At 49.3% G+C, this 13,985-nt stretch overlaps 2 protein-coding genes across 4 annotated transcripts; one reads left to right on the forward strand and one right to left on the reverse strand.

Moving 5' to 3' along the window:
- The first annotated feature begins 1,754 nt into the window (after window positions 1–1,754).
- LOC118507763 (synaptic vesicle glycoprotein 2B) lies at window positions 1,755–8,055 on the forward strand. 2 transcript variants are annotated; one of them, XM_036046793.1, is made up of 8 exons: window positions 1,755–2,026; window positions 2,753–2,959; window positions 3,031–3,475; window positions 3,543–3,900; window positions 4,325–4,760; window positions 5,378–5,534; window positions 6,576–6,703; window positions 7,278–8,044. In XM_036046793.1, exons 3-8 carry the CDS (start codon window positions 3,177–3,179, stop codon window positions 7,313–7,315), a joined length of 1,416 nt encoding a protein of 471 aa, XP_035902686.1. In that variant the 5' UTR covers window positions 1,755–2,026; window positions 2,753–2,959; window positions 3,031–3,176; the 3' UTR covers window positions 7,316–8,044. The 2 variants fall into 2 exon arrangements, with proteins under 2 accessions (XP_035902686.1, XP_035902677.1); XM_036046784.1 differs by lacking the exon at window positions 2,753–2,959 and having other exon boundaries at window positions 1,830–2,026; window positions 7,278–8,055.
- A 2,379-nt stretch (window positions 8,056–10,434) lies between these two features.
- Window positions 10,435–12,686, reverse strand: LOC118507879 ((Lyso)-N-acylphosphatidylethanolamine lipase-like). 2 transcript variants are annotated; one of them, XM_036047106.1, is made up of 4 exons: window positions 12,334–12,686; window positions 12,118–12,185; window positions 11,390–12,041; window positions 10,435–11,312 (listed from the first exon to the last, which is right to left on the reverse strand). In XM_036047106.1, exons 1-4 carry the CDS (start codon window positions 12,420–12,422, stop codon window positions 11,003–11,005), a joined length of 1,119 nt encoding a protein of 372 aa, XP_035902999.1. In that variant the 5' UTR covers window positions 12,423–12,686; the 3' UTR covers window positions 10,435–11,002. The 2 variants fall into 2 exon arrangements, with proteins under 2 accessions (XP_035902999.1, XP_035902988.1); XM_036047095.1 differs by having other exon boundaries at window positions 12,118–12,230; window positions 12,334–12,586.
- Window positions 12,687–13,985: the final 1,299 nt, after the last annotated feature.

Consider the following 13,985-nt stretch of genomic DNA (forward strand, 5'->3'; position numbering starts at 1 on the left):
TTCATAGATAACGGTGAACGTGTGTCTTACGATTGGGCACCACTGTACCACCACCACCACCACCAACTGCCCGCAATACGAGCTCACCGGGCACGATAGGTACCGGGAGCTCCCCACGAGCGAGAATAACTTCCAACAGTTGCCAAAGACTCGATGGTTTGAAGAATAGTTACCCGTTTCGGATAGTGGTGAAGAATTTATTGATGACGGACCTGCGCTGACATTCGCCCTCCGCAAACCACAATCCTGGGAGCCGGAGTTCCAAGACAACCTAGCTGGAACCGCCACCGGAGCGCACCGTCGGCTACTGTTTAATCAACACCGTTGTACTAAAGCGTTAGGCGAAACAACAAAAAAACCATGTCACAAAGTGCTGCAGTGAAAATCAACAGAGAATAGCGTTGGCTGGACACACCGGCACACGGTACCCTGGTGTCATGATGGGCCCCGTTATGTTTGGATATGTGTGCCGGATCGGATGCCGGAGACATTTGTTTTGATTTATTGCCCATTTATAGATAACAGTACATCTTGCCATTTTCAATGCTCCACCGGCACTGTTCCCGAGGGTAACTGTTGACTGCACCGACCAACTTCTGGACCACCACTCCACAGCGACGACGATTTCCGTCCCAAGCCCCGGTACCCGGTGACGAACGTTCCACTGTCTACACATGGATGGGCCCTCCAAGAGTGAGCTCATCAGTGGAGGTACCGCGCACCAGAACAACATCAAAACAGACAGCAAAAGTGCACAAACCGGGCTATGGTGCGGCTGCTTTAAAATAGAATGAGTTGCTAGATTCGCTAAAACAAATAGAAATAGAGCGGTGTTTGCGTTGCCCGGGGCTCGACCACAGCCGCCATGGGTAAGCGCAGACAGCGTAATCGACCCCCAACCGGGTCTGTAACTGTTGGCTACCCTTTTTTCCTCTTTCGAGGTTATGTGATTTCACATTCTTGCCTTGTTTGGTTGAGTTTGCAGACGCTGTAACTTGCACGGGGCTTCATCCTACCACGTGGCTCGTTACCGATGACTACGGCCATTGTTGAAGTACGAGGCAGCATCTCGCCAACGCCATCCGAGTGATCTGTTTTGCAACGTTGCAAACATCAGTTTTATGATAGCGTCCAATTTAGTAGGACGCAATTATTGCGATTCCATTATCATCTCCAACAGTCACGCCCTCTTGAGGAACGGCCATTCTTAACTTATTGTCACAACATATCGTACCGAGTCATCCGGTGCCGGAAAAGGGCAGTACACGCAGTTTCCTGACGCGCACTTCGATCATTGCCCCACTAATCGATCACTTGATAACGCAAGCATGCGTAACAGAGGCGATCGTTCGGTGCGGCTTACTTTCGCCCTACTCTTGCTATACACCCGCACCAACCACAGATACCACGCGTAGAACGCATCTCTAGAACTCGGGGATTACAGTACGTGCCAGAAAGGCAGATCCACCTGAAGCATTAACAGAGTCTGTCTAGTCAACTAATTTTACACCATGGCGGTATGTCCCAAGCTGTGGGTCTCGTATGCTTGTTTACCTTTTTTTGTGTTTAGCTGTCATCATTTAGATGTTTGCAAAATGAAGAACATCGTGTTCGCTAGTTCGCTGCCAGGCGGTACGGTACTGTACCTCCCACCGTACAGCTCGCAGATGCCGGCGACCTCACTTGTCAACAGTTCTCCCCGCGGTGGCGAAGTAGATGCACGCTATTGACAAGAGGTTATCGGGCGCGGGGAGTGGCGGCGTAACGGGGTAAAGAAAGCTAGAACGCGTAAGTCATCCTTTAAACTACGGCCATCTGTGGAGACGTGCGCCAGTTTGGCACGGGACGTTGACACGGTCAGAACTAGGTCTGGATTACGCCTGTTAATTGATACTCCACTACTTTGGTGCGGTGCAGTGCAGTGCTCGTGTGAAACAGGTGCGACGGCAGGGAGCTTGGTACACCGGAGCCGCCGTATTCACGATGCAACATCCCGAGGAAGAAGATCAACGAAAGGGAGAAAGTGGTAGGAGCACCATGATAACAGCCCCAACGTGTCCATGTCCAACACCTCCATTTCTTTTTTTTTTTTCACACAAAACCCGTAAGGGTGAATTCTTGCGCCTCGAGGATCTTGGGGTTTAGTGGATTAGCGGTTCGTCAGCGTATCGCAAACACGTGCTCAGTGTGCCGGCCCGTAAAACCGTAGCAACTAAGACAGGTCGTTGATTACTTTACGATTGTTTACCGGAGCGAAAATACGGTGGCAAAGTGGCCCGGTGATAAGTTCTTAACGCCCTCACCGTCTTATCTTTCCTCGTTGGTTCACTTGGGACCGTATGAGCGAAAGCGAGTTATCTTAAGGACTACTGTCCTACCTGCTGGTCCTACACTGGAATGTTTGGAATGGGCCTTGAAGATCATTTTTTGTCCGTTCGGCAGTATTTGAGGACCTTCCCGATGGTAAACGTATTCTCTGTGGCAGCGAGCAAGCATTCGTTCCCAGCAATAGTTGGAACAAACAGACGGTTGCAGACGATCAAACGCTAGGCTCTGTTAGTGCACGTTATCAGGTGGATTCGGCCGTTTACACGCGACTCTATGCAAACACAGCTGAACATGTTTTCGGAACGATTTCCACGAACTACCCATTCGTGTCTCTGTCAACAATAAACTATAGCAATCCCCCCCATGTCCCCAAACCGCATCAATCAACAGCGACATTGAATTATGTTTAGAATCCATTTACCAGGCCAGACAGCCGAGAGACTTGTTTCGGAGACAAAGGTGCCCCTAAGATGTCAGGCTTATGACGTATCGTGCGAGTTTTCGTAGAAACCGCGTCCGAACAAGCGCAAGTGAGACAAACAAGTTCGAACCGGATGTGTGGCCCGAAGTGTCGGGACCCTTCGAGGTTAGCCACCCGACCGTATCTCACCCGCTATTGATTGACCAGACCGTAAAGTTCATTCATCTACTTCCCATCGCTTCTATCCCGTGCTCACTCACTCTTCCCCGCTTTCGTTACAGCTCACGATGAAAAACACAAATCGGCCGAAATCGTGATAGATCCAACGCAAATTGTAACAAATGGAGCACACAGCACGCCGACCGCATCCCACACGTACAGCGAGGCACTGGAGGTGGTGGGTCAAGGATGGTTTCACACCCTGCTAATGTTCGTTACCGGCTTGTGCCTGATGAGCGTGATCAACGAAACGGTCAACGTCGGCTTCATTATCTCCGCGGCCGAATGTGACCTGGACCTTACCTTCAGCGACAAAGGCATACTGAATGGGGCCGGATTTTTGGGCGTGGTGTCCAGCTCGTACGTGTGGGGCTTCCTGTCGGACACCTGGGGGCGCCGTAAGGTACTGCTGCTAGCATCGACCGGTGCACTCATCACATCGGCCCTGTCCACCTTTTCGCCGCACGTCTGGGTACTGATCGGGGCACGGTATCTCGTCGGCATATTGTAAGTTGCGAATCCTCTTGAACTCGTGGACTCCTTTTCTACAATTTTTTCTCACTCCTCATCACAGTGTGTCGGGCAATGCGGCTACCTCGTACGCGTACCTGGCCGAATTCCACGGTGAAGCATCCCGGGCGAAGGTGATCTCCTGGGCGGCCATGTTTATGGCGATCGGGTTAATATTTTTACCGTCGCTTGCCTGGCTGGTGATACCGCTCGACGACCGGTTCGACCTGCACTTGTTCGGCATGCGGTACGCGATGTGGCGCATCTACATGCTGCTCTGCTCGCTCGAGCTGATACTCATCATCGTCGGGCTGCTCTATCTGCCCGAGAGTGGAAAGTTTCTGCTTACCAACGGCCACCGGGAGAAAGTGGTGCAAATTTTGGCCAAAATCTATCACATCAATCAGGGCAAACCGGAGCACGTAAGTAAGGTTGCGTTTGCGGTGGCGGCACCCCGTCTGGTGAATGCAGCGGGTCCTGGGAATTCCGGGCTTCTTCTTCCCTGGGGTGGGATAACCCCCTTTCGGAAATACCGTACCGTACCGAAAGTGATGATGAACCGGCCGGTGCAGGGAGTAATTGGACATGGGAAAATGGGAAAGCGTGTAGCCGTGTTGTAGTCGGGCCGGGAGCGCCGCTTGCCAAATAACTCGCTGCCAGCCCGGTACCTCTAAGCGCTAATGAGCGCCATTGTTTTGCTGCAAATGGCGCAAAACTTCCCAAGCGGCGGCGGGCGCATCCCCATTCGCGGCCCGCTAATTCGCTGACGTTTCAAGTACTATTCATTTGTTTATGTTTTTTTTTTCTTGCTCGCATTTTCCCCCCCCCATTCATCTCCACCGGCAGACATTCCCCGTCAAGTCGATCACCCTCGACGCGATAGATGCCGCGTTCGCCAACGAAATGCAGCTCCGTTCGAGCCTCGGCTTCCGGTACCTGTGGCAGCAAACCGTGCCCCTGTTTCGGGTCCCGCTGCTCTGGCACACGCTCAAGGCGTCCGTGCTGATGTTCGGGCTGTTCGCTTCCTCGTCCGGACTGTTTCTCTGGGTGCCGGACATCCTCAACACGTACCTCCAGCACGAGGACATGCAGCTGTGCGACGTGATTGCGCTGATGCACGCAAACAAAACGGCTGCCCGGTCGGAACCGTCGGCCAGCACCTGCCCGATCACCATCAACGCGAACATCTTCCTGATCACCACCCTGATGGGTGTGATCTTCCTGGCGTGCTACATACTGAACGGGCTGATCATCAACCGGGTCGGCAAGACGACACTGCTCAGTAAGTCACCGGGGCAGGAAATTCTGCACAAACGATCGCCAACACCTGCACCGAACCAAACTCGGATCTGTCACCTTAAGTGTCCCAAATGAACCAGAGAAAATGTCCCCCCGTCCTCCCTTTTTCCCCCGAGGGGGGGGGGGGGCGCTAGTTCCTCCATTTAATCCTGCGTAAAAGCGTCCAATCCAAAACAATAGAAATTGCTTTTCTCGAAGACGGTGCGCTGGACGCCGTGCGAACGGCCATAAAAATCGAACCATTTCTAGCAGTAGATAGGAAGCAAAAAGTAACATAAAAACACACACACACACAGAGAAAGACTCATTTTGCGATAGTATCGGCAGTATGGAGCGGATTCATCTCACCCCGTCGCCAGCAGCAGCTGCCTCCAACAAGACCGGGTGCCCGGGATGTGTACGCGCCTTAATTATAGTGATCGAATCCGGCACATACGTGCTCCGTATTTTCCCAAACCAACACACAACGCTCATTTTCATTTTCCATTTCTTGTGCTGTTGTGTGTGTGTGTGTATTTTTTCTTCTTTTTTCCCCCCATTCGCTAAAGATTGCTACGCTTTTCTATTTCTTTTTTTTTCTTCTTCGTTTCCCCACGGCAGACGGATGGTTTGTGGTGTGCGGTATCTGCGGGCTCGCCATACTGTGGACTTCCGATTTCTATCTGACGCTGATACTGATCGCTGCCTTCGTCTCGTCTGGCTGCCTCGGTGGCGTCCTAAGTGCAATATCGGTCGACCTATTTCCGACTAATTACCGGTAAGCTTCTTTTTTTTTTCTTCACTTCCCCATCTCTCCCCCCCCCCTCCCCCCTTTTCTCTTCGTTCCCTGGCCTGTCTTTTAGTTAGTTTCTCTACAGCGCCCAGGCCAGGTGGTGCCAGGAGTCGGGTGTGGAGCAGCCGCGCACGAGAAGATGTACGAGGTGTCGATTAGGTTTAGGTACGCTTTACGGTCTCCAGAGCTCCAGGCTGCCTCTTTGCTGCTTCCGATTAGCCTCGACTCATCATGCACCTGCGCCGACCGCACTCTACCACCGCGTTGCGTCTTCTGCCGAAAGCGGGGCACAAGCAGTACGGGAGGCTAGAAGGTGGTGGCACGGCTAGAGGCCGGACGAGGGTCGGAGTCAAAATAGTAATAGGAAAAATCGGTGCGATTTGCAGTGCGAAGTTTCTTTTATAATGCGCCAACTTTGCAAACGCGATTTCCTGGCGCAAGCTCCACAAACCTGTGAAACCTGGACACGCACGCTTGTAGCGATCGCTGATGGCTAACCGCAGTTGTAGGGCGTGAGATCTCCGGTTGATCGAAGCGTGTAAAAACCCGCTTGAACGATAATTGGCTTACGGAGTCTCGTCGGAGCCTTACGCATTCTAGCCCAACAACTGCGTACTGCATCCATCTTAATTCTGGTGGTCATCCATCCACGCCTTCTACGCCATACTGGATACTCGGATGCAGTGGTTCGAGGTCGGCGGAGCACCGCCCCACTATAAGCCGAAAACGCTACGCCGAACGTCATAAACCTACTGGAAATAATTACCATCATTTGATCTCATTTACACCGATGTACCAACGAATACTTTCTATCTTTACCTCGTTTCTTTTTTATTAATTTTATTTTTCTCTCTTTTACTTTCCCCCTCCCGCCTCCCTCGGCTCGCTGACGTCTCGGTAAAAACGACCGGTAAATCTTTAATTCATCATTCACAAACAACCGTCGGTCAAACCTATCAACGCGCGTGTTTACATCACCGCCCTTCCGGTGCTGCACCACGCCAAAAAAAAAAAACCAACAAATAGGGCAATGGCGATGTGCCTGATTCTGATGACCGGCCGGTTTGGGGCAATGGCCGGCAGCAACATTATCGCCTATCTGCTCGCGTACAACTGCAATCTGATCTTCATCCTGTTCGGCGGATCACTGCTAGGTAAGGTAGTGCGGTGGGCCGATGGCTTCGCTTCGGTATCGCTTTTTCTGCAAGACACGAGCCGCCATCATCTTGCGCTGCGGTAGCGAAAAAGCAGCAAGGTCGAAAACGCAGGCACACTGTCCACTGCCTCCACCTGTCACTCGGGCGGATGCGTCACGCACCGTCAAGCGAACGGGCATAACGCCAACGACGGACCAGCGATGCCCGATAGCCATCGGCTTCAGTCAGTGCCGTTACAATTTCAAATCAACTCTCACCCTTGCCCGTTTACCGTGCACCACCCCTGCCCCGTGCGCGTTCCCGGGCTTATTATGACGCCTGACCGAGGGGCCGCGGTGGAGTCCGCGTGTATCAGCAACCCCGAACAACTTACCTGTATACCCTTCCTTTAACATAGCTATTTTTTTCTTCTTTATCTCTCTCTCTCTCTCCCTCTTCTCTTTATGATCTCTTCCACTTTCTACTCCCGATGTACGCCGGACACCGTGAAAAACTGGATGGATCATAACCTTATCAAACGGGCAACAACCGTTTTCTACATCGCCACCAACCGGGAACGCAACGTACACAGTTTGTGCTCTAATTGGAGCAACCTTAACGGAAACGTGACAGAAAACTATTCCAAAAATGTTGAATTGCCTGGCTGCCGCGGTGTCGTGTGTGCTATCCACCACCTGGCACCGTTTTGCTGCAGCGCGGCAATCAGAGCACCGTGCACCCGACCTCTGGCAAACCTTTTTTTTACCACACGTCTAATGAGAGATCCTACAACGAACGCATCAAACATGGGGGGGAGCGGGAAAGCAAACGGAGATGGTCGCTTTGTAAGGACATTCTGTTATCGTATAGCCGCAGCAAAGATGGCGGACACTGTGTAGCTATAGTCGCATCAATAAGCCACCGCATCCAAGATGGCAAAAACCGAAACCAAAGTGGGATATCGAGCGTCGTGTACTCCAGGAATGTATCCACAGAACACACACACACACACACCTGATATGGTGGCGAAGTAAACACAACATATCTACCGTGCGGCCAACAAGGAACAAGTGTGCATCGTACGGATCCTAACCGGTTGTGCTAGTTCGCACCGAATCCACCGATATGTGTTCTCGCAGCGCAATATTAGAGTACTAATTGAAATACTGTACAGCGGGCCACACTGCAGGTGATGCACGACGATTACCGCAACAAAGTAGCAATTACAGGCAGGGATTCACTTCAAACCACAGCTAATACCGTACTGTTAAGATATATCTAGAAGTAGCACTCGAAGCGTCCCGAAAGTGGTTTGCGAATCAGGGAATAAATAAACGTGCCAATATCAGCTGCCTGTCATGCCTCTAGTAGTACTTTACGGCTTTACTAAGTCCTCGGTTAGAAACTCCCGACCATCCCAACGCAATCACGGTAACCTCTCAGCAAAAAACAAAACCGGTACGTACTTTCAAACCCTACTGGGTACCGAACGTTTACCAAACCGCCATCATTGGCGACCATTGAAACGCGACATCAATTTCTCCTCCTCTATCACAAATCGTTGCTCATCACGCACGAATAGTTGCGTCAAAACGCGGCCATCCGGCCGCACAAGGTTTAATTATGATCGATGTACTTCGCTATGCAGATTAAAATTTTCCGGTTCATCTGTGATCCGGGTGTTGGGGTTTGAATGTGGGAGCGCAGGGGGGAAAAAACAGTCGGGAAATTGTACCCACTGCATGCCATCCAGACGGCCGGTCGAGTGAGAAAGTTTCCTTAATTGATTACGACCCGCAATCGATATGCGTTGCCGATAAACTGTACTAATTACAGTTGGTGGTATGTGGTTTTGTAGTTGTTTTGCTATGTCAACGACAAAGATTGCTTATTGCACTACAAAAACCTTTTACCTACAATTTGTTGCAGTCTTCCCATCCCCTTCCGTTATACCTTCCGTTAGCGTGGTGTCTTGCTAGGTCATCCACATCTGAGGTTGTCAAGGCTATTCTTCAAGGTTGAGCGAACCAAGCGCACAAAGGCAGATGATGAAAATTGAATTCAAGTAAAAATTTGGATTTAAGTCTGAAGTCGGTCTGAAAACTAACGTCTACTACCGACTTTAACAAGCGTCAGAATATCTGCCCAAAAATTTTACTAGTATTCCTTGTCCACGGTACCTTATCAAACATACACCGCCATCGATAAAAAGTAGCGAGAGCATGGACGACCTCCGCTAGCATAGTCCAAGTTTCACGCCCAAAGAGAAGTCATTAGAGTCTTCTTAGTCGTAGGAGTATGTAGCACTTCTGAATTTCACTATCAATCGCGGTACAAACGAGGTGCACACGTTGCTACTCTTTCACAACCTCAAGTTGGTTCAACCTTCAACCGATACTCTGCTTCTCAGAAGGTTTTTATTACAGTCAGAACCTCCGACAAGCCGGTACCGACTGGCCGGTGGGTCTGTCGGGTGTATGCCTCCAACGACAATGATGGTTCGAATGCTATCGCGAAACCAAGCATTTGAAGAGATCGAAAGAAATAGTATTCATCTATGAGAGAAAATAGTGTGTCCAGGATGCACGCGATCTTCATGACGCGAAGCACTTTTAGCAGGGCACTTCTTCTCTAAAAGGACGACGATGAAGTTCGAAATTTAGTGTTCAAGATAACACATTTTCTACTCCGATTGTAAGCTAGATTTCCCAGGCCGATGAGTTACTTTAGATTCAAGATACAAACCATCCTTTTAAATGACGCTTAAGGAAATGAACGTGGGCCATCAAACTGAGCAACCGTTAACTGAGCTCGAGTCAGAAACGCAGGAACTCGCTAAATTAGAATATCCGTTTCTATTGCTAAATGATAAGAACCCCAGGGAAATAATATCTACACAGTTTGTAACAACACAATCCAACATATAAAATTGGGCTAAAGTCCGAATAGAGGAACCCTGAAAAATCTGTGTATATAACATCGAATTGGAGGACTCTATCATTAGGGATAAGGAAACTGGACTCTAGTGGAGATGAATCGACCCGACATAAACCCATGCTGACTGGGACTAATCTAAGAGCTTCCCTGACCCATCAACGTTGTGTGCGAATAACTGATTCAAGTACTTCAATAAAGCCGGACTGAATTGTAATGCCTCGCTAATTATGGATGCTAGCTTAATCATCTTTTCTTGACAGAGACCTCCGACTTTGCCAAAACTCATCCATTTTTTACTTACTTCCAGGTTTTCTACACAATCCTCTCATCCAAATCAAAATGCCGGATATGGATCCTAAACCGCGATTTGAATCACAATCTCGGGTTAGAATCTCGAATTTGTATCCCAATGCCACCTACAAATTCTCATACCGGATCATAATCTAAGTGCTGTATATTCCACACAAAAAAACTCACAACCAAAAAAGATCGGAACTCCTTGATTCCCATGACTCGCTCGTGTGTTTTGGCGACTAACCGTCAGGGTCAATGTTCAAAACTCTTTAAAGCGCTCCATCGAGAACGTTTGATTATGAAACTATACATACAGCACAATTATTGTCCGTTTCAATAGCTTGTCTATTTGAAATGCCTGTGGTGTGTTATGTTGTGCCTACTAACATAACAATCAGTTACCGATATTTCAGATAAGGCCTATCATGACGTTTGTGTGCGTTAGCTCACCAACACCACACACACGCGGGCCTATCACCCACATGTCATCGTAGCTAACGAAAGCAAAGCAACGAACATTCACAATTTACAATATATTACACACATATTTAACGGAAACTTACAGCCTAACGTCTCTACTAACTGTTTAGTGTTTGCTAGTTATATAAAAAGATTAATTAAAATACTCTAGCTTTCCTGAGGTTTTGAAACTTCCACTCGGCATGGTCCAGTTTCTGAAACTGTCGCAACTACATTTTTATTCCATCGCCGCTTAGAGCGCGTAAGCTAACTACAGCTCGTTACCTCCTTGCCGCTCCATTCCGCTCCCTTCTTCCCTCACACCATTGAACACAACATCATGACGCGGCCGTATTTCTCGCGCCTAAGCCTTGAGTGCGGTGGGGGAAGCAACGCGATACGGCAATTACTCCGTATGATGTCATCAGCGGATGACAAATCACTTTTCATATCGTACCGACTCCGCATTTTTCGCACCGTCACTCGCGTCACGCACGCGACGAACCATCCGGCAGTCGGATTGTCCCGTAACATAACCGATAACTTGGAGCTTTGCTATGGTTCGGCAGGTAGATTTGAGCAGATGACAGTAGTGGAGCAGTAGCGAGAACCACCGTATAGCTTCTACTATTTCGCTGGTTCTTCTACCTTCTGCACACTGTCGGCCGCACGGCAAGCCTCATTGACCATTTCGTTGAACGCGTCCGCATCGTCGGCGTAGATGTGATGGCCCGATCCTTCAATAATTTTTACCTTCACAAAGCTATTGTCACTGAGCTGTTTGACCGTTTCCGGTGGGCTGGTATGCAGCAGCCAGGACTTGGAACCGTACAGTACCGTAACCGGGACGGTGCTTTTCATGTCCCCGATACGATGCATCATCGGGTTTTTGGCCCAAGCAAAATCTTGCATCATTGAGTGGAACGCACCTTCACCGCTGTTGAGGAGAAACGGTTGAATCAGTTCGCTAGACTCAAAGGTTACCCGGGTCTACACGCTCCCACCCTTACTTACGTCGGGTTCTGCGAGTTACATTGATGGATGTAATTCGATATGTCCATGCCTTCCGTAATGACGGACGAAAACTTCATCACTATATCCTGCCGGAACCGGTTCACCAGTGACGGTCCGTACGGGCCAGCGAACCGTATCGGCCACAGCGGATTCAGCATCTTCGAAATGGCAAAGATCGGCTTCAACCAGAACCGGATGCGCACGTTGCTCTCGAAGTCTTTCGGCTTCTCCGGCATACCCCACGGATCGGCTAGTATGAGATGGCGCAACCGGTCCGGATAGGAGAGCGCGTAGCTGGCCGCAATGAAGCCACCCATCGAGTGGCCGAGCAGTATCATCTCCTTCAGGTTCATCTCGCGCCGCCATTCCTCGATCGATTTAACCAGCTGCTTTTCTACCACCATCGGATCGGACGAGAAGCGTGGCCGGGAGCTGCGGCCGAACCCTAGCACGTCGATCGCGTAGACTGGCCGATCTTTGGCGAGTGCGTCCAGATTCAGGACCCACAGTGCTACACCGGCACCGAGCCCGTGCACCAGTACCAGTGGCACGTTCGGCGATTCCGTGTTGAGCGACAGCGTCCATACCTTATCCGCCTCACCGACACAGTGACCAACGTCAACGAAGCTGCCACGGTACGGCGTCTTGAGATCTGGAACGTTCGAACAGCGCGCGGTTAGTTGCATCATCGGAATAGTAAACTAACCACGTCTAACTGTACCACTTACAGGAAAGAATCCGCTTTTCCAATGTGCGTAACATGTCGAAGGATGTGCCCGTCCACCAGTTGGACCAACTTAAAGCAAATAAAAACACAATCAAAGCAACCAGAAACCACACCCTCCGAAAACACAGATTGTTAGTTCCACTGCCAAAAACCCAATCAAATGCCGCGACACCTCGGTGTCCTTTCGCCCAAAAGTCCGCTGCCCAGCTAGATTTACCTTTTATCCTTGGAACACAGCGACGATTCACTGCTGCCTGGTGCCTTGTCGAATGTTGTCGTCGGTGCTGTTGTTGCTTCCGCTGCCATTGCCGTTCACTTGCCTGCCTGGCTGCCTGCCCGTAAATTACAACCACCCGCGACGATGCTTACGAATATTATGAAATTCGATGTCGCATGCTGTTTTGTGGTGAGCGAGAGGTTCCCGTCCGAGAAGCGAATTACATTTACGACGCAGTATTATGGTCGTTACATTGCGACCGGTCGGCGTTTATACGCGATGGTTCATTTCTGGTTCGTTGTGTACGCACCACAACATCGCTCAATGTGGCCAGCCACCCGTTGTTTTGAGGTTCAACACCATTCTACATAAACAATAGCCAACAGCGTGCGTGCGTTCACCTGTAGCCTGTAGCGGCGTGACCATGTGTCTTTGCCGAATTTCCCATTCATCGCGCTGAAGATGGGTTTGAATTAACCAACGATCACCCAACGATGTGATTGTCCAATTCCTAGGTAAGTATTTAAATCGATCCATTTAAATTCTCATTTAAAAAAACGCTGGTGCTACGGTGTCGGGAGCCACCTTGAGAAGGAGTTTGTTTTGACCGGTCACAGGGTGTCTCAAAAAGAAACACGTCTCGACTTGCATGTCGTGTCGGCGCGTGTGTGTGAGTGTGTACGACAAGTTCAATGTAAACTACCATACACACAGGTAACCATACATGAATGAAAATGAAAATTACTGCAACATACTGCTTTAAACCCATCATCTTACCATATTTTTTGCATAAATGTCTGATACAGCATACAAATTTGTTAAAATTTTCATTTAACTTCCGTACAATTTCAAACGAGCGTAATAAACACACACACACCTATTTTAATGGTGGTGGTGACATCAAAATGACGTTCGCTGGTATTGATGCGCTTCGCTGTTCATGTGTGTGTGTGAGTGGAATTTATATTTTCTCTCGCTCTGCGCTTCTCGCAGTACCCGAGCGACGAAAAGAGCGTACCGAAATACACGGTTTTATCACAGAAAAAGCTTTATAAAACAAAACAAGCTTTTAGCACAAACATCCTTATAAATGTGCATGTGTGTTTTAGCTGCAATTTCACACACTTCAAAGAACCAATTTCCGCAAAATCTATTTCAGTCTCCCGTATGTCTCGTGTACATGCGTCTTTCAAATGTATACACACACACACACATATACATTCCCTGCTATAGGTAGGCTTTGGCTGGTCGATTCACGCAAACGTGCCTGTGCGAAAAAAAAACCTGTGAGAGAAGGAGAGCGAATCCGTCAACCAAGCACGGCCGGGATAAGGCAAAATATCAGGGAGGAAATGGCTTGGTAATTTATTTGTGAAATTTTTGATTTTTTCTGACATTTGTATTTCGTCAGTACATTGCGGTGCTGACAACAGGGCTTCAAGCCGTCATACTGGAATTATAAATAAAATAAATAAGAAGGAGAGTGAATGTTCGGCGCATTTACTCGCACGCACACACTCACACACGTTACAGTGGCAGGCTCCATAATATACACAATTATAAGCAACACTCATGTGTGTATGTGTGCGCGTTGTCATTCGGAAGGGGTTCCGTCCGGACAGCTAGCATACAACAACCATACCACTACCACC

The sequence above is a fragment of the Anopheles stephensi genome, chromosome X, assembly GCF_013141755.1.
Source record: "Anopheles stephensi strain Indian chromosome X, UCI_ANSTEP_V1.0, whole genome shotgun sequence".
In the NCBI taxonomy this organism is placed as follows: Eukaryota; Metazoa; Arthropoda; class Insecta; order Diptera; family Culicidae; genus Anopheles; species Anopheles stephensi.

Coding starts and splice junctions, on each gene's coding strand:
- LOC118507763 (XM_036046784.1), top strand. CDS start 1,984: ATGCAACATCCCGAGGAAGAAGATCAACGAAAGGGAGAAAGTG. Junction 3,476..3,542: donor CGGTATCTCGTCGGCATATT/GTAAGTTGCGAA, acceptor TCCTCATCACAG/TGTGTCGGGCAATGCGGCTA. Junction 4,761..5,377: donor CGGCAAGACGACACTGCTCA/GTAAGTCACCGG, acceptor TCCCCACGGCAG/ACGGATGGTTTGTGGTGTGC.
- LOC118507879 (XM_036047095.1), bottom strand. CDS start 12,422: ATGGCAGCGGAAGCAACAACAGCACCGACGACAACATTCGACAAGGCA. Junction 12,042..12,117: donor GGAAAAGCGGATTCTTTCCT/GTAAGTGGTACA, acceptor CGAACGTTCCAG/ATCTCAAGACGCCGTACCGT. Junction 11,313..11,389: donor TGTAACTCGCAGAACCCGAC/GTAAGTAAGGGT, acceptor TCTCCTCAACAG/CGGTGAAGGTGCGTTCCACT.